The sequence below is a fragment of the Pleurodeles waltl genome, chromosome 10 (assembly GCF_031143425.1).
Source record: "Pleurodeles waltl isolate 20211129_DDA chromosome 10, aPleWal1.hap1.20221129, whole genome shotgun sequence".
Taxonomy (NCBI): domain Eukaryota; kingdom Metazoa; phylum Chordata; class Amphibia; order Caudata; family Salamandridae; genus Pleurodeles; species Pleurodeles waltl.
This window is the reverse complement of record NC_090449.1, coordinates 28,589,227-28,614,552: the sequence shown is the minus strand read 5'-3', so window position 1 is coordinate 28,614,552 and position 25,326 is coordinate 28,589,227. Positions and strand designations below refer to the sequence as shown.

At 48.2% G+C, this 25,326-nt stretch overlaps 1 protein-coding gene across 1 annotated transcript in view; it reads right to left on the bottom strand.

Moving 5' to 3' along the window:
• The window catches only part of RBM10 (RNA binding motif protein 10), a 329,240-nt gene that overhangs the window by 113,514 nt on the left and 190,400 nt on the right, over window positions 1-25,326 (bottom strand). The window contains exons 12-16 of the mRNA XM_069209523.1: window positions 19,888-20,048; window positions 19,697-19,794; window positions 19,491-19,581; window positions 17,977-18,124; window positions 16,082-16,194 (exon numbers count right to left, since the gene is read on the bottom strand). Coding sequence (XP_069065624.1) covers window positions 16,082-16,194; window positions 17,977-18,124; window positions 19,491-19,581; window positions 19,697-19,794; window positions 19,888-20,048 — 611 coding nt within the window. The remainder of the gene's footprint in view (window positions 1-16,081; window positions 16,195-17,976; window positions 18,125-19,490; window positions 19,582-19,696; window positions 19,795-19,887; window positions 20,049-25,326) is intronic.

The window sequence follows — 25,326 nt, the reverse complement described above, 5'->3', positions numbered from 1 at the left end:
GGGAGTCTGTTTTGCACGAACTCCACAGCACCATAATGGCTACACTGAAAACTGAGAAGTTTGGTATCAAACTTCTCAGCACAATAAATGCACACTGATGCCAGTGTACATTTTATTGCAAAATACACCCCAGAGGGCACCTTAGAGGTGCCCCCTGAAACTTAACCGACTGTCTGTGTAGGCTGACTAGTTCCAGCAGCCTGCCACACTAGAGACATGTTGCTGGCCCCATGGGGAGAGTGCCTTTGTCACTCTGAGGCCAGTAACAAAGCCTGCACTGGGTGGAGATGCTAACACCTCCCCCAGGCAGGAGCTGTAACACCTGGCGGTGAGCCTCAAAGGCTCACCCCTTTGTCACAGCACCGCAGGACACTCCAGCTAGTGGAGTTGCCCGCCCCCTCCGGCCCCGGCCCCCACTTTTGGCGGCAAGGCCGGAGAAAATAATGAGAATAACAAGGAGGAGTCACTGGCCAGTCAGGACAGCCCCTAAGGTGTCCTGAGCTGAGGTGACTAACTTTTAGAAATCCTCCATCTTGCAGATGGAGGATTCCCCCAATAGGGTTAGGATTGTGACCCCCTCCCCTTGGGAGGGGGCACAAAGAGGGTGTACCCACCCTCAGGGCTAGAAGCCATTGGCTACTAACCCCCCAGACCTAAACACGCCCTTAAATTTAGTATTTAAGGGCTACCCTGAACCCTAGAAAATTAGATTCCTGCAACAACAACAAGGAGGACTGCCTAGCTGAAAACCCCTGCAGAGGAAGACCAGAAGACAACAACTGACTTGGCTCCAGAAACTCACCGGCCTGTCTCCTGCCTTCCAAAGAACTCTGCTCCAGCGACGCCTTCCAAAGGGACCAGCGACCTCTGAATCCTCTGAGGACTGCCCTGCTTCGACGACGACAAGAAACTCCAGAGGACAGCGGACCTGCTCCAAAAAGACTGCAACTTTATCCAAAGGAGCAGCTTTAAAGAACCCTGCAATCTCCCCGCAAGAAGCGTGAGACTTGCAACACTGCACCCGGCGACCCCGACTCGGCTGGTGGAGAACCAACACCTCAGGGAGGACCCCCGGACTACGCTACGACTGCGAGTACCAAAACCTGTCCCCCCTGAGCCCCCACAGCGCCGCCTGCAGAGGGAATCCCGAGGTTTCCCCTGACCGCGACTCTCTGAAACCTAAGTCCCGACGCCTGGAAAAGACCCTGCACCCGCAGCCCCCAGGACCTGAAGGACCGGACTTTCACTGGAGGAGTGACCCCCAGGAGTCCCTCTCCCTTGCCCAAGTGGAGGTTTCCCCGAGGAAGCCCCCCCTTGCCTGCCTGCAGCGCTGAAGAGATCCCTTGATCTCTCATTGACTTCCATTGCGAACCCGACGCTTGTTCTAACACTGCACCCGGCCGCCCCCGCGCCGCTGAGGGTGAAATTTCTGTGTGGGCTTGTGTCCCCCCCGGTGCCCTACAAAACCCCCCTGGTCTGCCCTCCGAAGACGCGGGTACTTACCTGCTGGCAGACTGGAACCGGGGCACCCCCTTCTCTCCTAACTTGAAAAGTATACATGCTAAAGTAATGATTCAAAGTTCCTAGAGTACTTACCTGCAATACCTTTCAAATGAGCTATTACATGTAAAATTTGAACCTGTGGTTCTTAAAATAAACTAAGAAAATATATTTTTCTATAACAAAACCTATTGGCTGGATTTGTCTCTGAGTGTGTGTTCCTCATTTATTGCCTGTGTGTATGTACAACAAATGCTTAACACTACTCCTTGGATAAGCCTACTGCTCGACCACACTACCACAAAATAGAGCATTAGTATTATCTCTTTTTACCACTATTTTACCTCTAAGGGGAACCCTTGGACTCTGTGAATGCTATTCCTTACTTTGAAATAGCACATACAGAGCCAACTTCTTACAGCACCTTAGAGGTGCCCCCTGAAACCTTAACCGACTATCTGTGTAGGCTGACTGGTTCCAGCATGTTGCTGGCCCCATGGGGAGAGTGCCTTTGTCACTCTGAGGCCTGCACTGGGTGGAGATGCTAACACCTCCCCCAGGCAGGAGCTGTCACACCTGCTGGTGAGCCTCAAAGGCTCACCCCTTTGTGCCAGCACAGCAGGACACTCCAGCTAGTGGAGTTGCCCGCCCCCTCCGGCCACGGCCCCCACTTTTGGCGGCAAGGCCGGAGAAAATAATGAGAATAACAAGGAGAAGTCACTGGCCAGTCAGGACAGCCCCTAAGGTGTCCTGAGCTGAAGTGACTAACTTGTAGAAATCCTCCATCTTGCAGATGGAGGATTCCCCCAATAGGATTAGGGATATGACCCCCTCCCCTTGGGAGGAGGCACAAAGAGGGTGTACTCACCCTCAGGGCTAGTAGCCATTGGCTACTAACCCCCCAGACCTAAACACACCCTTAAATTTAGTATTTAAGGGCTTCCCTGAACCTAAAACTTTAGATTCCTGAAACTACAAGAAGAAGAGGACTGCTGAGCTGAAAAACCCCTGCAGAGGAAGAACAGAAGACACCAACTGCTTTGGCCCCAGACTTACCGGCCTGTCTCCTGCCTTCCAAAGAAACCTGCTCCAGCGACGCTTTCCAAGGGACCAGCGACCTCTGAATCCTCTGAGGACTGCCCTGCTTCAAGAAAGACAAGAAACTCCTGAGGACAGCGGCACTGCTCCAAAAGAACTGCAACTTTGTTACAGAGGAGCAGATTTAAAGACCCCTGCAAATCCCCGCAAGAAGCGTGAGACTTGCAACACTGCACCCGGCGACCCCGACTCGACTGGTGGAGAACCAACACCTCAGGGAGGACCCTCTGGCAACTCAGAGACTGTGAGTAACCAAAGTTGTCCCCCCTGAGCCCCCACAGCGACGCCTGCAGAGGGAATCCCGAGGCTCCCCCTGACCGCGACTGTCTGAACTCCATTTCCCGACGGCTGGAAAAGACCCTGCACCCGCAGCCCCCAGCACCTGAAGGAGCGGAACTTCTGTACAGGAGTGACCCCCAGGAGGCCCTCTCCCTTGCCCAGGTGGTGGCTACCCCGAGGAGCCCCCCCCTTGCCTGCACCGCTGAAGAGATCCCTTGGTCTCCCATTGACTCCCATTGGAAACCCGACGCGTGTTTGCACACTGCACCCGGCCGCCCCCGCGCTGCTGAGGGTGTACTTTTTGTGTGGACTTGTGTCCCCCCCGGTGCCCTACAAAACCCCCCTGGTCTGCCCTCCGAAGACGCGGGTACTTACCTGCTGGCAGACTGGAACCGGGGCACCCCGTTCTCTCCATTATAGCCTATGTGTTTTGGGCACCTCTTTGACCTCTGCACCTGACCGGACCTGAGCTGCTGGTGTGGTGACTTTGGGGTTGCTCTGAACCCCCAACGGTGGGCTACCTTGGACCAAGAACTGAAACCTGTACGTGACTTACTTACCTGTGAAACCTAAGAAATGGTTTCTTACCTGTAACTCCAGTTCTCTCGTAGGGGTATTTCCATGATAGTCATAAGCACAGAATAGTTCCGCGCGCCTGCGGGGACCCCGGAGCACTGTTGTGTAGTATATTCTTAAGTGCAATCATCAGCTCCTTGACAAAAAGGTCTGTGAAAAACACTTAAGAATAACAATGTGCAGCCTATGTGAACAGCTACACAGGCCAAATTGTTAGAAGAAAAAAAACAGTTGTAGTGTAAATTTCACGTTTAAACCTCTATTTATTCTATAAATACATAAATAAATACATTCTCATATTTTATTTACACCTCTCATGAGAATAAAACAATGTAGGGCAGTGTAGCCCATAGGCTGCCATTATACAGAATGAAAATAGAGCTGTGCCTTTAAGAAAGTAAAGTCTTCCTGTTTCCCATCATGCACAGCAAAAGGCAGTTGCCTCAGTTCTTTTTTGGAGGCTATTAACCTGACATGAAGAAAAAACAAAACATTTGTTGGAGTACCAACCTCCATAATATTCATGTTCTATGTCAACTCCACCGGGGAGGAGGGAGGGTTGCTTATGACTATCATGGAAATACCCCTACGAGAGAACTGGAGTTACAGGTAAGAAACCATTTCTTCTCTCGTAGGGGATTTCCATGTATAGTCATAAGCACTGAATAGAGTAGCAAGCCCATCCCCATAACCGCGGTGGAGTAGATATAAGAATACTGAGAAAAACATGAATCATGCAAACAAATTCTTGAGCAAAGCCTGCCCAACCTGAGCATCTGCCCTAGCGTCTGTATCAAGGCAGTAATGCTTAGTAAAGGTATGGACCGACCTCCAAGTGGCAGCCTTGCATATTTCTGCCAAAGGGACATTTCTCATCAAGGCTACAGTAGCTGCTTTCCCTCTGGTAGAGTGGGCTTTTGGCCTACCACCAAGGGATTTGTTTGCTAACTGATAACATAACATTATACATGAAACAATCCACCTGGATAAAGATTGTTTAGATGTACCCAAACCTGTTCTGATTGGGCCATAGTTAATAAAAAGCTGTTGTGATTTTCGTAAGCTTTTTGTCCTGTCCAAGTAAAATTTCAATACTCTCTTTACATCCAGAGAGTGCAGAGTTCTCTCAGCAGGAGTAGCTGGATTCTGAAAGAAAGTCGGTAATGAAATTGTTTGGTTCACATGGAAGTCGGAGACTACCTTAGGTAAAAATTTTGGATGAGTTCTCATTACCACTTTTGCAGAATGAAAAACCGTGTAGGGTTCCTGAGCGCAAAGGGCCTGGATTTCGCTGACCCTACGCGCTGAAGTGATTGCCACCAGAAAAGCAGCTTTCCATGTGAGATGTTGCAGCGATGCCTTATGTATTGGCTCGAATGGCGGCAGCATCAGACGTGATAAGACAACGTTCAGTTCCCATGGAGGAGAAGGCTTTCTAATGGGGGGAAAAACCTTCTTTAAACCTTCTAGGAAATCCTTAATAATCGGAATCCGAAAAAAGGAAGTTTGTGAAGGACTCTTTCTGTATGCTGTGACAGCCGCCAAGTGAACTTTTATTGACGACAGTTGTAAGCCCGATTTTGCCAAACTTAACAAGTATGGCAGGATAGATTGTTCTCCACAGGAAACCGGGTCAATGTTGTTGTGTAAACACCAAATGCAGAATCTCTTCCACTTGCTTGCATAGGCTGATCGTGTGGAAGGGCGCTTTGCTTCCTTCAGAATTTCCGTACAATCCTGAGGTAGGTTCAAGTGTCCGTATTGCACTAGCTCGGGAGCCATGCTGCCAAACTCAACGATGAGGGGTTGGGATGAGATATCTGCCCTCTGAACTTCGTGAGAAGGTCCGGACGATATGGTAGCCTGATGTGTGGTTTGAGTGACCGGTGAAGAAGGTCTGGGAACCACCACTGGCGTGGCCACTCCGGAGCAATTAGGATCATTTTGGTCTGAACATTGGACAGCTTCTGGAGGACCGCCGGAATCAGGGGAAGCGGTGGAAAGGCGTAAAGAAATGCTCCTGACCAGCTTATCCACAGGGCATTCCCCAGTGTCCCTGGATGGTAATATCTGGAGGCGAAGTTTTGGCATTTTTTGTTTTCTGGGGTTGCGAATAGGTCTGTAGAGGGGGTACCCCAGAGTGCGAAAATGGAATGAACGACGTCGTCGTGTAGTACCCATTCGTGGTTCTCGTCCATTACCCGACTGAGGGCATCCGCTTGAACATTCTGGATGCCGGGCAGGTGAGTTGCCACTAGTGACAGGTTCCTGGCTAGAAGCCAATGCCAGATTGTCTGAGCCTCTCTGGATAAAATTCTGGACCTGGTGCCTCCTTGTTTGTTCACGTAGTACATAGTGGCCACGTTGTCTGTCTGGAGAAGGAGAGTTTCCGTTCTCAGAGAGGGAAGGAAGGCTTTGAGCGCAAGGTGGACTGCGCGAAGTTCCAGCAGGTTGATGTGATAGAGACTCTCTCTCTGTGACCACTCGCCTTGGACTCGAAGATGTTCCATGTGCGCCCCCCATCCGATCAGTGACGCATCTGTTACGATGGTTTGAGATGGGGGCCGTTGTTGGAACGGAATCCCCACCAAGAGATTGCTGGGTAAACACCACCACTTGAGGGATTGTAGGGTGTGAGGAGAAAGAAGGACTTTGTTCTCCCAATCGTCCCTCAGTTGACACCACTGATCCTCCAGGTTTTCCTGCAATGGTCTCATATGGAGGCGAGCATTGGGAACCAGATGGATACAAGACGCCATCGAGCCCAGTAGAGAAGCTATTATTCTTGCAGTGGCTTGAGGTCTTTCCTGCAGTTGTTTGCACTTCTGGAGAATCGATAACCGTCGTTCCTCCGAAGGAAACACCTTTCCTAGCCTGGTATCTACAATGGCCCCTAAGTAATGCAACCTCTGAACAGGTGTTGCTGTAGATTTCAGGAGATTGACTTGAAGACCAAGTTTTTGCAGCAGTTGTAGAGTCCATTCGAAATGTTGCTGTGTCTCGAGACAACTGGAGGCCTTTATGAGCCAATCGTCTAGATAGGGGTAGACGAATATTCGCTGTTTCCTCAAGTGGGCGGCTACTACCGCCATGCATTTGGAAAAAGTTCTTGGCGCTGATTTTAGGCCGAAAGGTAGAACTGCAAATTGGTAATGGCGTTTTCCGACAGTGAACCTTAGGAATTTTCGATGTTTCTTGGTTACTGGGATGTGAAAGTAAGCGTCGCAAAGATCTATCGCACATAGCCAGTCGCCCTGACGTAGATGTGGATAAATTTGGTGTAAGGCTAACATCCTGAATTTTTCTTTGCGAATCCATTTGTTTGCTGTCCTCAGATCTAAGATGGGACGAAACTCTTGTTTGTCTTTTTTCGGTACAAGGAAATATCTCGAATAAATCCCCTTCCCTTGCTGGCTGATGGGAACGGGTTCTATGGCTCTTTTTTGCAATAGGATATTGACCTCTAACTGTAGAGCTTCGAGATGGCGGTTGGCTGTTTTGGGTGGAACAGATGGTGGAGGACTGGTGAATCTGAGAGCGTAACCATGTCTCACAATATTCAATACCCAGGCGTCTGTTGTGATGCGTAGCCACTCGTCCAGATGATTTGAGATACTTCCCCCTACCGGAGTGGATAACGGAGGAGGGGGAAGCAAAGATTCAGGGCTTAGACGTGGGAGCCTGTCGAGTTGCCTGAGTTTGAGGTGTTGAACGACCCCTTGTCGACCTTCGCTGAGTAGAGAAACCCCTTTGATACTGCTGTTGTTGCTGTTGCTGGGGGCGCGAAGACATCCAGTGTGGCGACTGATACCGGTGGGTGAAAAGTCGTCGTTGATATGGCCGGAAAACCTTTCTTTGTTCTTTCGGTCTTTCCATCCCTACCGCTTTCAAGGTATCTAGTTCAGCTTTCATTCTAGCCATCTCGTCATCGGCATGAGAACCGAACAAGGTGGAGCCCGAGAAAGGCAGGTTTTGTATTCTCTGCTGCGCTTCAGGTTTGAGTGATGTAAGTCTCAACCATGCATGCCTTCTGAGCGCTATCCCGTGTGCATAATTGTGTGCGGATAGCACCGAAGAGTCAGCTGCAGCACTTATAATTTGGTTAGACACCATGGATCCCTCACCCACGACCTCCAGGAAATCTTCCCTTTTATCCTTAGGAAGATGTTCCGCAAACTGTATTAAAGAGTCCCAGAGGGCACGATCGTACCGCCCTAATAACGCAGTAGCGCTGGCTGCCTTCATCGTGACGGCTGCAGTAGAGCATACTTTTCGTCCTGCAGCATCTATCTTTCTGCTCTCTTTATCTGGAGGTGAAGAAGAAGATGGTGAGGTTGAATGCAGTTTCTTTGCCGCTACTATGACCACCGAATCAGGAACTGGGTCCGACCTCAAGAATAGAGGATCTTGTTCTGGTGGACGATATTTTTTAATAAGTCTGGAAGGAGCAGACTTTGTTGCGGCCGGTGCAAGGAAAATATCCATTGCTGGTTCAAGGAGACCTGGAACCAGTGGAAGCAAAGGTCTGGAAGATGTCCTGTGATGCAAGGTCTCGAAGATCACTGACGTCGATGGGGCAGGTACCGCCAGCGGGATGTTCAGCTTGGTTGCCCCTCGTACTAAGACCTCCTGGAACGTATTCACATCATCTATGGGGGACACTCTCGGGGACGGTGAGTCCGATAGGGTTGGAGAGTAGTCCCGTGTAGACGAAGAAGAACGCCTGTGATGTGAATGCTGAGATCTCTGTGGGTCATGACGGTGTCGAGAGGAAGAAGAGCGTCTAGAGGAATGTCCCGAACGTCTTACAGACCGCGTTGGAGTCCTCAAAACAGACTCTACAGGCGGAGCCGGAAGAGGCGCCGTAGGTGTTACCGGCGTCTGTGGCAATGGTGATTGTCGAGGAGAGAGTTGTGGAGACGCTGGAAGGAGGATGATTGAAGCCGAGGATTCTGAGGTTGTATAAACCCTCCTAGGTCTTTTTGATTGTCTCGACGTCGACACACTCCTCGACGTCGAAGTACGGTGACGGCGAGTGTCCTTCGCCGTCGATTCTTCTCGCCGTTGAGAATCTCTCGACGACGACCCTCGACGTCGCCGTGATGACGGTGAACGTCTACGACGTCGAGCACCCCTCGACGTTGATCGATCTCGCCGTTTCGACGGCGAACCGGATTCAGATCTCCTCGACGTGGAACGTCCTCGCCGTGTCGACGGTGACCCAGATCTCGACGGCGAAAGTCCACGCCGTCTCGACGGCGAAATCGTCGTCGACGGCGAGCGATGTCTCTTTCTCGCCGGCGAACCACTCCTCGACGGCGAGCATGTTGGCGCCGTTCCTTGCCTCGACGTCGACGCCCTCGACGTCGTCGGAGACCTGTGCCGTTTTTGAGCCGGTCTGGTCGGAGTTATAGAGGAACCAGTGTGAGCCCTGGTAGAAGACTGACCTTCTCCTCGCTCTGTGGTAGAATGACCACTTTTCCTCCTGTCCTCTTTCGCCTGGAGTCGGATCTTCTCCCTGTCACGAAGGGTCCTTCTGGAGAAGGTTTTGCAGATGTCACACGACTCCGGTTTGTGGCTGGATGGAAGGCAAATTATGCAGACCCGATGTGGATCTGTTTTGGCCTTTTTTCTGCCACAAGAAGGACATTTGTCAAACAGTGAAGGCATTTCTGAAGTAGAAAAACCTCAAAATTCTGTCAGAATCTAACAGAAAAAAGCAGAAAATTATCACTCAATGTTAAAAACGTCGAGTGAAAATGAAATTCAAAAGATTTTAAATGAATTTCTGTCACAAAAGGATTTTGTGAGGTAGAGCTCAATGCTTCAGGGTCCTGTCAGAAAGGAGCCGGAAAAAAGAACTGAGGCAACTGCCTTTTGCTGTGCATGATGGGAAACAGGAAGACTTTACTTTCTTAAAGGCACAGCTCTATTTTCATTCTGTATAATGGCAGCCTATGGGCTACACTGCCCTACATTGTTTTATTCTCATGAGAGGTGTAAATAAAATATGAGAATGTATTTATTTATGTATTTATAGAATAAATAGAGGTTTAAACGTGAAATTTACACTACAACTGTTTTTTTTCTTCTAACAATTTGGCCTGTGTAGCTGTTCACATAGGCTGCACATTGTTATTCTTAAGTGTTTTTCACAGACCTTTTTGTCAAGGAGCTGATGATTGCACTTAAGAATATACTACACAACAGTGCTCCGGGGTCCCCGCAGGCGCGCAGAACTATTCTGTGCTTATGACTATACATGGAAATCCCCTACGAGAGAACAATACTTTACCTCCCCCAGGAACTGTGAAAATTGCACTAAGTGTCCACTTTTACAACAGCTTATTGTGTTTTATGTAAAAAGTATACATGCTAATGTAATGATTCAAAGTTCCTAAAGTACTTACCTGCAATACCTTTCAAATGAGATATTACATGTAGAATTTGAACCTGTGGTTCTTAAAATAAACTAAGAAAATATATTACACGCGTCGGGTTTCCTTCAGTTTTCAATGGGAGACCAAAGGGGTCTCTTCAGCGATGCAGGCAGGCGGGGGGGGGGGGGGGGGCTCCTCGGGGTAGCCACCACCTGGGCAAGGGAGAGGGCCTCCTGGGGATCACTCCTGCACAGAAGTTCCGTTTCTTTAGGGGCTGGGGGCTGCGGGTGCAGGGTCTTTTCCAGCCGTCGGGAAATGGAGTTCAGACAGTCGCGGTCAGGGGGAGCCTGGGGATTCCCTCTGCAGGCGTCGCTGTGGGGGCTCAGGGGGGACAACTTTGGTTACTCACAGTCGTAGAGTCGCCGGAGGGTCCTCCCTGAGTTGGTTGTTCTCCACCAGTCAAGTCGGGGTCGCCGGGTGCAGTGTTGCAAGTCTCACGCTTCTTGCGGGGAGTTGCAGGGGTCTTTAAATCTGCTCCTTGTAACAAAGTTGCAGTTCTTTTGGAGCAGCGCCGCTGTCCTCGGGAGTTTCTTGTCTTTTTCGAAGCAGGGCAGTCCTCAGAGGATTCAGAGGTCGCTGGTCCCTTGGAAAGCGTCGCTGGAGCAGGGTTCTTTGGAAGGCAGGAGACAGGCCGGTAAGTCTGGGGCCAAGGCAGTTGGTGTCTTCTGGTCTTCCTCTGCAGGGGTCTTTCAGCTCAGCAGTCCTTCTTCTTGTAGTTGCAGGAATCTGATTTCTAGGTTCAGGGAGAGCCCTTAAATACTAAATTTAAGGGCGTGTTTAGGTCTGGGGGGTTTAGTAGCCAATGGCTACTAGCCCTCAGGGTGAGTACACCCTCTTTGTGCCTCCTCCCAAGGGGAGGGGGTCACATCCCTAATCCTATTGGGGGAATCCTCCATCTGCAAGATGGAGGATTTCTAAAAGTTAGAGTCACTTCAGCTCAGGACACCTTAGGGGCTGTCCTGACTGGCCAGTGACTCCTCCTTGTTGCTTTCTTTGTTTCCTCCAGCCTTGCCGCCAAAAGTGGGGGCCGTGGCCGGAGGGGGTGGGCAACTCCACTAAGCTGGAGTGTCCTGCGGTGCTGTGACAAAGGGGTGAGCCTTTGAGGCTCACCGCCAGGTGTTACAGCTCCTGCCTGGGGGAGGTGTTAGCATCTCCACCCAGTGCAGGCTTTGTTACTGGCCTCAGAGTGACAAAGGCACTCTTCCCCATGGGGCCAGCAACATGTCTCTAGTGTGGCAGGCTGCTGGAACCAGTCAGCCTACACAGATAGTCGGTTAAGTTTCAGGGGGCACCTCTAAGGTGCCCTCTGTGGTGTATTTTACAATAAAATGTACACTGGCATCAGTGTGCATTTATTGTGCTGAGAAGTTTGATACCAAACTTCCCAGTTTTCAGTGTAGCCATTATGGTGCTGTGGAGTTCGTGTAAAACAGACTCCCAGACCATATACTCTTATGGCTACCCTGCACTTACAATGTCTAAGGTTTTGCTTAGACACTGTAGGGGCACAGTGCTCATGCACTGGTACCCTCACCTATGGTATAGTGCACCCTGCCTTAGGGCTGTAAGGCCTGCTAGAGGGGTGTCTTACCTAACCTGCATAGGCAGTGAGAGGCTGGCATGGCACCCCGAGGGGAGTGCCATGTCGACTTACTCATTTTGTTCTCACTAGCACACACAAGCTGGTAAGCAGTGTGTCTGTGCTGAGTGAGGGGTCTCTAGGGTGGCATAATACATGCTGCAGCCCTTAGAGACCTTCCCTGGCATCAGGGTCCTTGGTACCAGAGGTACCAGTTACAAGGGACTTATCTGGATGCCAGGGTGTGCCAATTGTGGAATCAAAAGTACAGGTTAGGGAAAGAACACTGGTGCTGGGGCCTGGTTAGCAGACCTCAGCACACTTTCAATTCAAAACATAGCATCAGCAAAGGCAAAAAGTCAGGGGGTAACCATGCCAAGGAGGCATTTCCTTACAAAAACCTATTGGCTGGATTTGTCTCGGAGTGTGTGTTCCTTATTTATTGCCTGTGTGTATGTACAACAAATGCTTAACACTACTCCTTTGATAAGCCTACTGCTCGACCACACTACCACAAAATAGAGCATTAGTATTATCTCTTTTTGCCACTATCTTACCTCTAAGGGGAACCCTTGGACTCTGTGCATGCTATTCCTTATTTTGAAATAGCACATACAGAGCCAACTTCCTACAGCTACCTATGCCCAGGAAACTGAACTTGTAAGTGCCTTACTTACCTGAAAAACTAACCAATACTTACCTCCCCCAGGAACTCTTGATTTTTGCACTGTGTTCACGTTTAGAATAGCTACGTGCCATGTTAACTAAACCTGTGTATGTTACTGCTCTAATTCAAAGTTCCTTACTTACCTGTGTGGAGTACCTTGCATTTTATGTATTTACTTCAAAGCTTGAATCTTGCAGTTCTAAAATAAATTAAGAAAATAAATTTTTCTATATAAAAATTATTGGCCTGGAGTAATTTGTTTAAATTGAGTATCCCAAAAGAACAAAATAAAACGCTTCCACATAAATGATGGTTATCCTAAAAAATGTGGTGTAGGAAGCTGGCTCTGTATACATCAAAATGAGATATAGTATGCACAGAGTCCAGGGTGTTCCCCTAAGAGGCTTGACACCAACAGTAATAGATAATACTAATGCTCTATTTGTGGTAGTGTGGTCAAGCAGTTAGGCTTATCAGAGGGTAGTGTTAAGCATTTGTTGTACACACACAAGCAATAAGTGAAAACACACACTCAATGACGTAACTCCAGACCAATAGATTTTTATATAGAAAAATATTATTTTGTTAATTTATTTCTAGAACCACAAGATTCATCTAGCAGGTAAGTACATTAAATGAAAGGTACTTTGCATAGTAATACTTAGAACACTGAATGGAATCAACAATGTACACAGTTTTCTTTAAAATGGCAAAAAGCTGTTTTAAAAGTGGATGCTGCAATTTTCAACAGTTTCTGGGGGAGGTAAGTAAAGTACAGTTTTTCAGTTAAGTAACAAACTAACGGGTTCAATCTCCGGGGCATAGGTAGCCCACCGTTAGGGGGTTCAAGATAACCCCGAACACCAAGCACCTGCAACACAGGGGTGGTTAGGCGCAGAGGTCAATGGGCCCTTATGGAGACAGGGGGTACTCCCGTTCCGGTCTGCTTGCAGTTAAGTACCCGCGTCGGAGGGCGGACCAGGGGGTTTGAAGGAGTACTGGAAGGGCCCCAAGTAGGCACAAAAACCACACCCTCAGCGGGCGGCCAGGTGCAGTGTGCAAACAGGGCGTCAAGTTCTCAACAGAACTTTGTGGAGGGACCCGGGGGTCACTTAGGCGCTGCAGGCAGGGCACAGAGGGGCCTCTCGGGCAAGCCACCAACTGGGCAAGGGTGACGGCCGCCTGCAGTTCGTTGCTGCACCGGTGGTCGGTTTCTCCGGCCTGGGGGCTGCTGGTGCAGTGTTTCTTCAGGCAACGGATATCATCGTCCCGGCAGTCGCGGTCAGGAGGGTCCTCTGGATTCCCTCTGCAGGCGGCGTCGGGAGGGTGTAGAAAGGTCAGCCCAAGGTTGACACGTAGTCTGAATCGCCTGGGGATCCTCTCTGGCTAGTTGGTTTCACTGGACACAGGGCAGGGGCGTCGGGTGCAGAGTAGTTGGACTCGTGCTTCTTGAGTGAGGTGAGAGTCCCTTTAAAGATGGTTTCTTTATCTTCTTGTTTGACAGGTCTTCTGTCCATGGGAGTTTGTTGGTCCTTGGTGATGCTGGCAGTTCCCTGGAGGCTTTTCAGGGGCCGCTGGCTCTGCAGAACACTTTGCTGCGTCTTTTGCAGCTTTTTGAAGCATGAGACGGCCTGGTAGGGCTCTGGCGGAGTCAGATGGTGTCACCTCTTCTCTGCGGGGTTTTCAGCTCAGCAGTCCTTTCTTGAGGTCGTCAGGAATCTGAAGAGCGGGGTTCAGGGTCGCCCCTAAATACTAAATTTAGGGGTGTATTTAGGGTCAGGGGGCAGTAGCCAATAGCTACTGTCCCCGAGGGTGCATACACCCTCCTTGTGCCCACTCCCTCTGGGGAGGGTGGCACACCCCCTTTTCTATTGGTCCTAATCCTCCTAAGCAAGATAGAGCAGTGGTTCCCAACCTGTGGTCCTGGGACCCCTGGGGGCCCGCGAAGCCTTCTCAGGGGGTCCGCGACAGCCTAGAAATTTAAAAAATATTAACAAATATTGACAAATTAGGTCCCCAACTTCCAGTAACGACTCAGGCGGGGGTCCCCGGATTCCCATGATGATTCAGTGGGGGTCCCTGTGTTCCATTAATGTTAAAGTGGGGGTCCACAGAAATCAAAAGGTTGGGAACCACTGAGATAGAGGATATCTCAAGGAAGGGGGTGGTGGGAGGGTCACTTCACTTCAGCTACGGGCCCTTAGGGGTGGCCCTGGTTTAGGGGATTGCTCCTCTTTGTTTTTCTCATTATCCCCCTGGACTTGCCACCAAAAGTAGGGGCTCGTCGCGGGGGGGGGGGTGATCTCCACTAGCCTTTAAGGCTCACCGCCAGGTGTTACAGTTCCTGCAGGGGGAAGTGTGAAACACATCCACCCATGACAGCCTTGTTTCTGGCCACAGAGTGCACAAAGGCACTAACCCCATGTGGTCAGAAACTCATCTGGAAGTGGCAGGCTGGCATGACCGGTCAGCCTTACCCTAGCAGTTGGGCTAACATACAGGGGCATCTTCTAAGATGCCCTCTTGTGTGTATTTTTCAAGAACTCCCACACTGGCATCAGTGTGGGTGTATTGTGCTGAGAAGTTTGTTACCAAACTTCCCAGTATTCAGTGTAGCCATTATGGAACTGTGGAGTTTGTAATTGACAGAGTCCCAGACCATATCCTCAGTATGGCTACCCTGCACTTACAATGTCTAAGAATTGACTTAGACACCATAGGGGCATATTGCTCATGCAGCTATGCCTTCACCTGTAGTATAGTGCCACCCTGCCTCAGGGCTGTAAGGCCTGCTAGAGGCGTGACTTACCTATTCCACAGGCAGAGGTTTGTGGGCATGGCACCAAGGGGAGTGCCAATGTCGACTTTGTCTTTTCTCCCCACTAGCACAAACAAGTTGCAAGGCAGTGTGCATGTACTGAGTGAGGGGTCTCCAAGGGTGGCATAATACAGGCTGCAGCCCTTAGTGACCTTTACCGGCCACAGGGCCCTTGGTACAAGGGGTACCTTTTAAAAGGGACTTAACTGTTTGCCAGGGCTGTGTCAGTTGTGGAAATAAAAGGTACAGTTTTACAGAAAGAACACTGGTGCTGGGGGCTGGTTAGCAGGGTCCAAGCACACTTCCAATCAAAGCTGGCATCAACACTAGGCAACAGTGGCATTTTCCTACATGTGGCATGAATCCAAAATTTATGGACCTACACTGGAACACCTCTGCTGGAGTCATTCTGATTAACTATTTGTATGCCAAATTATTCCTGAAGCAATCATGGAAGCAGTGAAGATGATTGTGTCAAACTTCCACTATAGGACACTTCAACATAAGAATTGCAATCCACTGCACATACCCTCTTAGCTGCAGTGCTAATTTATGCTCTACGATGTTAAAATCATGAACAAGTGAGAGTGGAATATTGGCCACCCTGTAATCACCCAAGTGGGCAGAGACTATACATTGAGCATGCGTTCTCTTGAACACTGTAGAGCGTATTTGTCAAACACCAACCATCCACACCAGCTACGATACACTGACTGCCAGGGAAAGACACCTGGATATCAGGAGTGGTGTCAAGACTATTAGTCCCAGAGCGCTGCGGGGTATAGGTGTGAGAGAAGAGGAGTGATGCAAGGGCAAAAGGGAATGTTATTACTGTATTATTTTGTAGGACAAAACTAACCGCAATACCTACCAATAGCCACAGAATTAATCACTAACAATGAGTTCTGTAGTAGTGTGCTGCTCAGTGGAAAGCACTTTGACGCCTTGTGAGGGGTCGTAAGCGCTAGTAAGTGCATTTTACAACTACAACTCTTCTGTACATGCACCGTTGTTATTAACGCACAACCGGGAACACCTAATAGAAGTTGTAGAAAGCACTTGCACAGACCGTTATATAATCCGTCCAACTCCCCACCTTTCTACAAGCTATCAAGTGCCCTCACCTGGGATCCATCCTGCTGAGCTCCGGCTGGTGCTGCTGAAATTTGGGCTGCCTGTTGGTATAACACTGGTGGCTGAACAACATCAGCAACAGCTTCCACAAGCGTCTCTGCACCTGAGAAAGAATTAAGCAATTACTAAAATGGAGAAAACAAAGACTGAACACCCATCACCATACTCCGAGGAGAGGGAAATAAGTATTTCAGACTACGACCTACGATGTTAAGTGATTTTCTTCCCCAATTATGAAGATATGGCTCTTCCTAGTGCAGACAACTAGAACAATTTAGTCTTAACCAAGGTAAACTCTCAGGCTCTTCACATCTAGAGGACAGTGCCCACGTTTACAAAATCTGCCTTTTTCTTCGAAGAATCTAGTTACTGTAGGCTTTTTAAGCCAAATGGATCTCACGGAGTGAAATTTTATTTAAATTCTCTGTATCTGAACTTGAAGACAACTGATGAGATTATATACAATTCTCCTAGATTAAAGTGTCACAGCTCCTGCATACTGTTGGAGGTATTCTAATTTCGATTAAAACAAATGATCCTGTGATGAAGGATTGGTGTAGTAGATCAGCACTGATATCATGGCTGCGCTAAGCAAGGTCCCAGCACTCATTAGTGTAGGATGCAGATTGTGGCTGATGTGCTACGAATATTGGGACAGGAGAGGCGATAGAGAACACTGACTGACCATGTGGGGAGTAGAAATCATTAATGAAATAGCATGGCTGCTGTAGGGCAAGAGTGTGGGGCCTCTAAGTCTCAGCAGTGGACTAGGTCCTAATATCCTGCCAGACACTGGAATGGCCAGAAAAATCAAATACCCCTATTTTTGCAGACATTTAGCATTTTATGCTGTTCAAACTGAGTGATCCCTACCCTTTCTATGAAGTGCCGTGGGAACTGTACCCCTGTAGAAAATTTGTAGAAAACGGTGCGCGATGATGAATATTAAACAGCATGACTTTAAAGAACTTTGGCCACAAACTACAAATATTGACTTCTCATTCATTCTTTCGCCCTTTACATCTTTTCTTTTTATGTATCTTTCTTTGAATAAACTTTATTTTGATGTATTTCATTCTTTCCATCTTTCTTTCCATCTGTTCGTTTTTCTCTAATCCAGCTCTTCCTTTCTTTAATGATATTCCTTTATTCTTATGCTCTCGTCCTTCCTTCACACATTCCCACCTTTTCTTTTTGTATCCTGTTATTCCTTAATTCTCTCTCTTCTTCACTTCCACTGTCGTCCCTTCCAACTGACATTTTCTTTGTTATTTTAATATATTTTCTGCTTTCCTTCTTTCACACCCTTCATGTTTCTTTATTATGTTTACCTACTCATTTTATTTTTTCACCCTTCATTTTTTGTTGTTTTTCTTTTACAATTGTTTTTGCTTATTTCCTGTGTTTTTTTACCCTCATTTCCATCATGGTTCGTTCTTTCCTTCCTTTATTATTTACAGGCTGCTTTGTTTCCTCTGCACTATCACTCCATTTGCCTTTCCTTATTCTTTCTTTGCCATTTTACATTTTCTTTCTATTACCGTTTGTTTTTGTTTTTTTTTGCATCTTTTGGATCCCACCTCATAACTATGTTATTGTCGTGTATAACTATAACATTTATTAGTTTCTGTTTTTGACTTGAGTTGACTTGCGAGCCTGAGATGAGAGTTAAGAATTGACTAAGTTTAATCTGCCACAACAGCACCCCCGCTTAAGCTGGTAAAGCGGGTGCTTCACTATTGCCCAGGCCATGCATTTCTATTGTGTTTACACCAAGTCTCTGCCACAGACCAGGGTCAAACCTCCCCCCCCCCCTTACTTCCAGGAACTGAAAAGAGCAACTCCAGGTTCCTGGCAGATTTTATGGCATGTTGGGTCAGGTTACCTGTGATCTGTCCCTGGGCACTCGCAGGTGTTTCTGTTGCAGCCTGCTGCTGGGTGTAAGCATCGTCCTGAGAGTAGTAGCTGTAATCTGCCTCCTCAGATCCAGCTGTCCATGCCGGGTTGGCCGCCCCATCACTACCATGCGAGGCCTGCAGTAAACAGACAAATTATCTCATTCGATGCTCAGACTAAACCAGTTTCTTCTTCCTCCTCCTCCAATTTCCATTTCATTATACAGTACAAGACCAGGTGGATGTGTGGGACGGTGGCTGCCCTGTGAACATGCTGTACTTTTGAGTAAGGAGCTTGTCACTGTGCTATTCAAACTATCCACATCCAAGTCTTTCCTTCAAGAAAGCGTTGGGGACTGCAGGCATATATAATACACACACAATTTGTTGGCATGCAGTGCTCAGGCAAGTGGAAAGGTTGAGGTGCAGGAGAGCTACAGTGTCTTCCCACTATCTACATCAAACCTTCTCCCACATGCAAAACAAGTTGCGTTAGTCTGTAATGACAATATACATTACTGCACCATGGCACATCCAACACAGCGCTGCTGTACTTCTAACACTATGGTTTTACACACAGATACTCGCGTCTACATGACCTTTTGTGTGCGGACCACTTTCAGTACTTAATGGACGTCAAACTATGTTTTATAATGAGGAGGTAAAGGCAGCTAGGGATGATGGTCTCTTTTTCCAAAGTCACAAGGTGGCACAATGATCCACAACAGCAGGACTATTCAAAAGACCCTCTCAGCGAGCCGTCGCCTCCTGTCCAGCCTTCAGATGGACCCACTGCTAACTCAGGCCTACACAATTTAGAACCATCCCAATTAGTCACTCCTGAACCTTATACTCTTGTGAACTTATAATAATGTATTGCTGATCGACTTCGGACAGTTGTTTAGTAAGTGATAATAAAAGTTAAAAAATAATAAACGCCACATGAAAAGCAGTCCTAAAAAAAGCAAATCCCGCCACCTGCATCCATGTAAACTGGGAACATGACAGCTGGTCCCTTCCCTTGTGCGATCCCCCTCCTGGGACTACAAGCACACTTAAGTCGCTCAGTCCTGACTCCATACCACTGACTTGGCTCTACTTCAGAGTTAACTCAGGTAGGCTAGGTACCCTTGAACAGGGTGCACCTCGGACATTCCTAGCAACATATCTCCAGGCTGCGACGTCACTAGAAAATGTAAAGGGTAATGCCTGCACTCTTGTAGAATTATACATCTAGCAAAAGACTGGCCCTACTGAAGACCATGCCTACCAAACACTCACTGCCATCTTTTAAAAAGTCACGAATGCTGAATTCCCTATAGTTGTCAATGCAACTTTTTGAAATCTTCTCCTTAAAAAAGGCCTGATGCAGCCATTTCACTCTTTCAGCCAGATGCCCATCATATATATACAGCTTAACATGCCTTTTTAGTAGTAGTGTAGTACAGTAAAGCAACACTAAGGTGCACTTCAATTTTAAATAAGGTAATGACAAACATCTGACCTGCGACAGGGCCCACTGGGCGGCAGCGATGGCAGTGCTAGCTACGGAGGCAGTGCTGATGCGGTGAGCTTCAGTAACCATCATCATGTCCCTAAGAAAAACAAATTTAATTTTTTTTTTTATGTAAACAGCAGGGAAGCAGAGTGATGAGCACAGGTAGTAGCTGCCTATAGGAACCCAAGGATGCATAGTGTGTTCAAACTCACCTTTTGGAACCTTTGGCAAACTCAAAATTCATGACTTTGCCATCAATAATGAGTGGGGGCCGGAGGGCTTGGAGAATCTGCAGCAACTGAGATGCCTCCTAGGAAGCAAACAAGGGAATATTTAGAAAGAAGAAATTAAAGGTCCACTCCCCATCTACAAATCCACCCAGAGAGCTCCAATTATAACTTACAACAATGGTGGAAAGCTGGATGAATGCAAAGCCCCGGTTCAGCTGCGTCACCTTGTCCTTGATCACTCTCACATTGGCAGAAGTCAGGGCAGCGTAGGGAGCCAAGGCACTCAAGATGGACTCCAGTGTGGTGTGCGGACTTAGGTTACGTAGAATGATGGCTGAGAAAATACAAGTAAACACACATTGGCACTCAGCAACATTTCAGCACCCACCGTCTAACGTACCCACCAGTCTTTCACTGGGACACCAACACATGCTGAATACATAAAAACTCTGTACACCTCTCACCAACAGATATGACGAATTCAGCACCTTCAAGTAGCCTAATCTCCCTATTTATGTTCGTATGTGAGATTTGTACATCGCAAACCAGGTCAGAAATGCACTGCAGAGGGTCAAAGTAAAGCACCCAGTCTAGCTTCTGGTTTTTGTATTGTTACAGCATTGGGATGTAACATTCTTTAAAGAGGCGCGTCAACATGTGCACTGCGTCACTGACCAACAGCCATAATACAGTAGTTCTTTCACCGGAACGTAAAGTTACATTTCCAATGACCCACAATTGCACAGGTATGGAAAGTGTCTAGGTAAGTTTTGGGATTTACCGATAAGGTAGGTAATTCAACATTTGACAATGACAGTTACTGAAGAGAACAGAGGGGTGGAGAATAGGGGAGGGCCCTGATAGCCTTAAAGAGGGGCAAGAATTGTCCACCTCTTGTTATCAAGATTATGTCTAATCCACTAATCCAAGCTGCGTATATTTTACTATTTAAATATTCCAGGCTTCCTGCCTGAGTCTTACACATCCAGTCCAGCTGCCCAAATATAGTGACCTCTAATAACAAATATGTGACATTGTGTCCAAGTGCTGCACGTATAACTCACCAGGAGCAGTCTGCTGCCAGCTAATGTGACAAAGTAAACGGGCGATAGAGCTGAGGAAGGAAGCCCTCCCTGATTGCTGGAACAGTTGGCAAATCATGCAAAGGAGAGAACTGCTGTGCTTGTTCAGATTTGTATACAACATCAGATGCTGCATTTTCAAATATAGATAATATAGACAGCTGACTGACATGGGTGCATGGACCATAACCATGTACACATACATACTGGGCTGTGTGTGAGCCAAGGAGTTTCCATGTCATATTTTAGGTAGCCTTGTCCCTTTGCCTATTTTAAGATCTTTGATCTCAATTTCAAATAAATGCTTCTGTGCAATTCTGGGTAACGCAAAAAGCTTCTGTTTCCCCCACATGTTGAATGAGACCATTTAAAAACTTGCTTGAAATCACCATCATTGAAGCTCTCCCAATGTCTTATGCTTTGAGGACTGCTTGCTGTGGGAAAGCATTCTTTTTGGCATGGTCATCCCACTGTTTGACTGCTATCAGTGTGCTTAAACTGTTTTCACTGCGATCCTGCTAACCAAGACCCCAGTGATTGTGCGCTCTCCCTCCAAATGTGGTTGCCTAGGACCTTTCTGCACTCCACAATTGGCATACTGGTGTCCCCTAATAAGTCCCTAGTATATGATACTTAGGTACACAGGGCCTTGGGGGCACTAGGGGTTCCTCATGGGCTGCAGCATGTATTGTGCCAACCATGAGAGCCCATTAAAACTGTGTCTGCAGGCCTCCAATTACTGCATGTGTGAAAAGGTGCATGCACCCTTTTCACTACAGGTCACTACACCAGGTGACTGTAGTCGACTCTATGATAGGCCCTCCTAGCCCAGAGGGCAGGGTACGGGTCCCTGTATGTGAGGGCACCACTCATGCAGGGGTGCCCCTACGAACTTCAGTTCCACTGCACTGGACTTCGTAACAGCGGGTGTGTCCAGCTACATAATGATAACTCCGAACCAGGGCATGTTTGCTATCAAACATGTCAGAATCATACCCAAATACTGTTGCCAGTATTGGTTGCATGATTCCATGCACTCTGGGGGCTCCTCACCGTATTGCTCCTACCAGTCTTCTGAGGATTTCCGGGCAGCCCATACTGCTGCCACCCCACAGACAGGTTTCTGCCCTCCTGCTCCTTGACCAGCTCAAGCCCAGGAAGGCACAACAAAGGATTTACAGTGGGAGAGATGCTGCAACTGGAAATAGGCGTAACAAGGCTTGGGAGGGGTAGTCTCCCCGAGCCACCGTTTTGCTCTTGCGCGAAACTTGACATAGGACCACTCCCCTGTCCACTTTCCATCACTACCCCTGAGGTGGTGCCCAGAGCTCCTCCAGGTGGCCACTCGATTCTGCCATCTTGAAACCAAGATGTGCAGGGGACCCTGGGAGCATCAGAGTGGCCAGGTCAGGCAGGTGACATCAGAGACCCCTCCCGATAGGTGGTCACCTTGCAAGGTGACCAAACTCCCTTCTAGGGCTATTTAGGGACTTGCTTGCCGGTGGGTCCTCAAATTTGGCATGCAAGATTCCACCAGGATTCCTTCGCGTTCTGCTCCTGGTCACCGGACCCGCAACTAGACCCTTCAGGAACCGACAAGAATACAACTCCCGGGACAACCCCACTTTGCAAAATTGTTTACCTGGCCCCTTCCAGCAACTGCAACACTCCCCCCAGCTGTGCATCCTCTGGGTCGGCAAGACTTCAGCTGCACTAGGAAACCAGAAGGAATCTCCCTTGGAGTGAAGAAGTCTCTACACTACATCTGCAGGCAACTACAGAAATGAGGACCGGCTGCGTAGGTCTGCCCTCCTTTGGAACTGCGTGGATCCTGCATCACAGGTGGTGGTCTGGAGTGGTCCCCTTGGTTCTCTCTGCCCAACTTGGGAGACGGTGAGCCCTTGCCTCTCGTTGCAGGACATCACCCCTGTAGACAGCGACTAACAGCAACCAAGCATTGTTGACTTCTGGTCCAAGGGATTTTCAGGCTCCGAATATCCCCGGCCTCCAGCACTTCATGCTGCCAAGGACGGTCTCCTCTCTGCTGCTCCAGCGACTTAGGACGCCTCTCCAGGTGTGCGCACTATCACCGAGAGGAGGAGTCACTCGATCTCGTGACTCAAAAAAAGCTTCTTCATAGAAAAACAACTTGTAACACTACGAGCCCAACGCTAGATGGTGAATTTATGCAAAGCATGTGTATCTGCAGCTACACATGCCACTGAACAAATATATCTATATAGAGTGTACTTATCTCCAGTTAGGGAAATGCCTTTAAGTAATCTAGTATGGTGTTACTATAATAACACTGTGTGGTTCTTTCATGTGTGATAAGTTACTGTGCGACTATTGTGGTACTGCATACGCTCTGCATGTCTCCTAGATAAGTCTAAGCTGCTCATCCACAGCTACCTCTAGAGAGCCCTGGCTTCCTGGACACTGCCTACATTCACTAACAGTGGTTGCCTGGGCCTGGTATAAGGTGCCAACACCATAGGTGTCCACCACACACCAGGCCACCTTCCTACACTTGCCACAGTGCAGTTGTGGCTTAGAGCCCATGATGAGTAAAAACACTGTCTTGTGCTTGGACATCGCAGGAGCGAAGTAAAATTTGATCCCAGGCATCATAAACATACTTTGTAACTCTGTCACAGACATCTGTTTGTGACATTATGTAGGAAGCTGGCTCTATATATAGTATATCAAAATGAGATATAGTCTGCACAGAGTCCAGGGGTTCCCCAGAGGCAAATAGATCATACTAATGCTCCTTTTTGTGGTAGTGTGGTCAAATCATTAGTTAGGCTAATCAGAGGGTAGTGCAAAGCATTAATTGTACACACACACACACACACACACACACACACACACACACAGACAGACAACAGAAGAAACACACACAGAAGCACAAACTCAATGACTTGACTCCAGAACTATTGTTTTTATACAGGAAAAATATATCTATTGTTCATTTATTTCTAGAACCAGATGATTCAAGTTGCAGGTAAGTACATCAATAAATATTTCACATATGTATAATATTACTTTGACTCTAATTTGCAAGTCATACAGTTTTTATAAATGGCAATAATCTGTTTTAAAAGTTGACATTGCAATTTTCAGAAACAGTTTCTGGGGGCAAGAAAAGTTAATATGTTTTGGAGGTAAGTACACAAGTTACAGTAATCTCTGGGGATAGGAAGTCCACAGGTTGGGGTTCAAGTTAACCCCATACACCCACCACCAGCAACACAGGGCCGGACGGGTGCAGAGGGCAAAGTTGAGGCAAATTTAACATGGGCTCCTATGGAGACTGGGGACAGTCAGTTTCAGATCTGCTTGCAGGTAAGTACCCGCTGTAAGGAAATGCCTCCTTGGCATGGTTGCCCCCTGACTTTTTGCCTTTGCTGATGCTATGTTTACAATTGAAAGTGTGCTGAGGCCTGCTAACCAGGCCCCAGCACCAGTGTTCTTTCCCTAACCTGTACTTTTGTATCCACAATTGGCAGACCCTGGCATCCAGATAAGTCCCTTGTAACTGGTACTTCTAGTACCAAGGGCCCTGATGCCAAGGAAGGTCTCTAAGGGCTGCAGCATGTCTTATGCCACCCTGGAGACCTCTCACTCAGCACAGACACCCTGCTTGCCAGCTTGTGTGTGCTAGTGAGAACAAAACGAGTAAGTCGACATGGCACTCCCCTCAGGGTGCCATGCCAGGCTCTCACTGCCTATGCAGTATAGGTAAGACACCCCTCTAGCAGGCCTTACAGCCCCAAGGCAGGGTGCACTATACCATAGGTGAGGGTACCAGTGCATGAGCACTGTACCCCTACAGTGTCTAAGCAAAACCTTAGACATTGTAAGTGCAGGGTAGCCATAAGAGTATATGGTCTGGGAGTCTGTCAAACACGAACTCCACAGCACCATAATGGCTACACTGAAAACTGGGAAGTTTGGTATCAAACTTCTCAGCACAATAAATGCACACTGATGCCAGTGTACATTTTATTGCAAAATACACCCCAGAGGGCACCTTACTGGTGCCCCCTGAAACTTAACCGACTGTCTGTGTAGGCTGACTAGTTCCAGCAGCCTGCCACACTAGAGACATGTTGCTGGCCCCATGGGGAGAGTGCCTTTGTCACTCTGAGGCCAGTAACAAAGCCTGCACTGGGTGGAGATGCTAACACCTCCCCCAGGCAGGAGCTGTAACACCTGGCGGTGAGCCTCAAAGGCTCACCCCTTTGTCACAGCCCAGCAGGGCACTCCAGCTTAGTGGAGTTGCCCGCCCCCTCCGGCCACGGCCCCCACTTTTGGCGGCAAGGCTGGAGGGAACAAAGAAAGCAACAAGGAGGAGTCACTGGCCCGTTAGGACAGCCCCTAAGGTGTCCTGAGCTGAGGTGACTCTAACTTTTAGAAATCCTCCATCTTGCAGATGGAGGATTCCTCCAATAGGGTTAGGATTGTGACCCCCTCCCCTTGGGAGGAGGCACAAAGAGGGTGTACCCACCCTCAGGGCTAGTAGCC